The 1,351-nt window shown below is 19.3% G+C and overlaps 1 protein-coding gene across 1 annotated transcript in view; it reads right to left on the minus strand.

The window, feature by feature from the left end:
- Nucleotides 1-813: 813 nt before the first annotated feature.
- Phum_PHUM138600 (4-hydroxyphenylpyruvate dioxygenase, putative) overlaps nucleotides 814-1,351 on the minus strand; it is a gene marked incomplete at both ends in the record, with an annotated part of 2,659 nt that continues 2,121 nt past the window's right edge. Inside the window, one exon of the mRNA XM_002424574.1 lies at nucleotides 814-929. Coding sequence (XP_002424619.1) covers nucleotides 814-929 — 116 coding nt within the window. The remainder of the gene's footprint in view (nucleotides 930-1,351) is intronic.

The raw sequence follows: 1,351 nt of genomic DNA on the forward strand, positions 1-1,351 counted from the left end.
AATAATAAAAATGTCTTTCGTTACAATTTGCATTAATTTAATAAATAAATTTAAATAAAATTTATAATTACCTTAAATTACGATTCGTTCTTTGTTCGTGTACCTGTTGATGAAACAATATACAGTAAATATGAGAATAATAAAGTAATTTTTTAAACAAACAAATTAATTCAAAATAAAATTTAAATGAAAAAAAAATGTATCAAGTGCTAAATAAAACTGAGCATTAAATTAAAACTCTGAAAAATTAAATGATGTAGTTAAACTATGTAAATATTATTTTAAAAATTATTTAACGGTTGTCAACAAACGATAATTTTAAACTTAACAAAACTAATGAAAATTAAATAAAGATAACAAAAAAAAAAAAAAAAATAGAATCTAAAATCAAATTAACAAATATTATTATTTATATAATTAAGAGTAATTAAATTAAAAGACCACAAATATACTTTTTTTACTTAACAATGGGTTTAACAATGTTATTAGCTAATTTTTAATTATTATTTAACCTTTGTTATAAAAAAAAAAAATCAATTAAATTCTTTTATTAATAGACATTACCTTGACAGATGATAAGTAAAAAAAAAAAAAAAAAAAAATTTCTTAGAAGTTAACATGATAAAATGAAAACATTTTTAAAATATATACATTTTTTTTTAAACAAAAGATTAATTTATTTTATCTTGGTTATTAATTAATACTTTCCTTCCTTAAACTGTGGAACTGTAATAAAAAAAAAATTTTATCAATTTTGTCATAAAATCTTTCCAACAGGAAAGCTAAAAAAAAAAAAAAAAAACCGTTAAACAATCATGTACAATACGATTTAAATGAGAAAAAAAAATTTCCCATGCCGGGAATCGAACCCGGGCCTGCTGGGTGAAAGCCAGCTATCCTAGCCACTAGACCACATGGGATTGTTGTTACTTACAATATTTTTATCATATTTATACCAACTGTAAAAACAAAAAAAAACGTTACGTTTGACATTTGTTTTTAAATTTTAATCCGGATTATTTATTAAAAAATTTAAATTTTTTCTTAGAAATAACGCCTAATTAAAAAATTTTTTAAATAATTAATAATAATAAAATATTTAATTATTGAAAAAGACGAAGAAGAAGAAGAGGAATGATAATAATAATAATAATAATTAATTTATGATAAATATATAAACCGGTCGGATGGGTACATTTTTAAATGTGACTTGTACGTATATATTATTATTATTATTATTATTATTATTTTATTTATCGCGAAAAAAAACAAGTTTTTGTTGTTGTTGTTTTTTTTTTGTTTTTGTCAAGTGCAAAATTTATTATTTAATTTATTTATTTATTAAAAACCT

Source organism: Pediculus humanus, genomic scaffold (genome assembly GCF_000006295.1).
Source record: "Pediculus humanus corporis 1103172107484 genomic scaffold, whole genome shotgun sequence".
Classification (NCBI taxonomy): Eukaryota; Metazoa; Arthropoda; class Insecta; order Psocodea; family Pediculidae; genus Pediculus; species Pediculus humanus.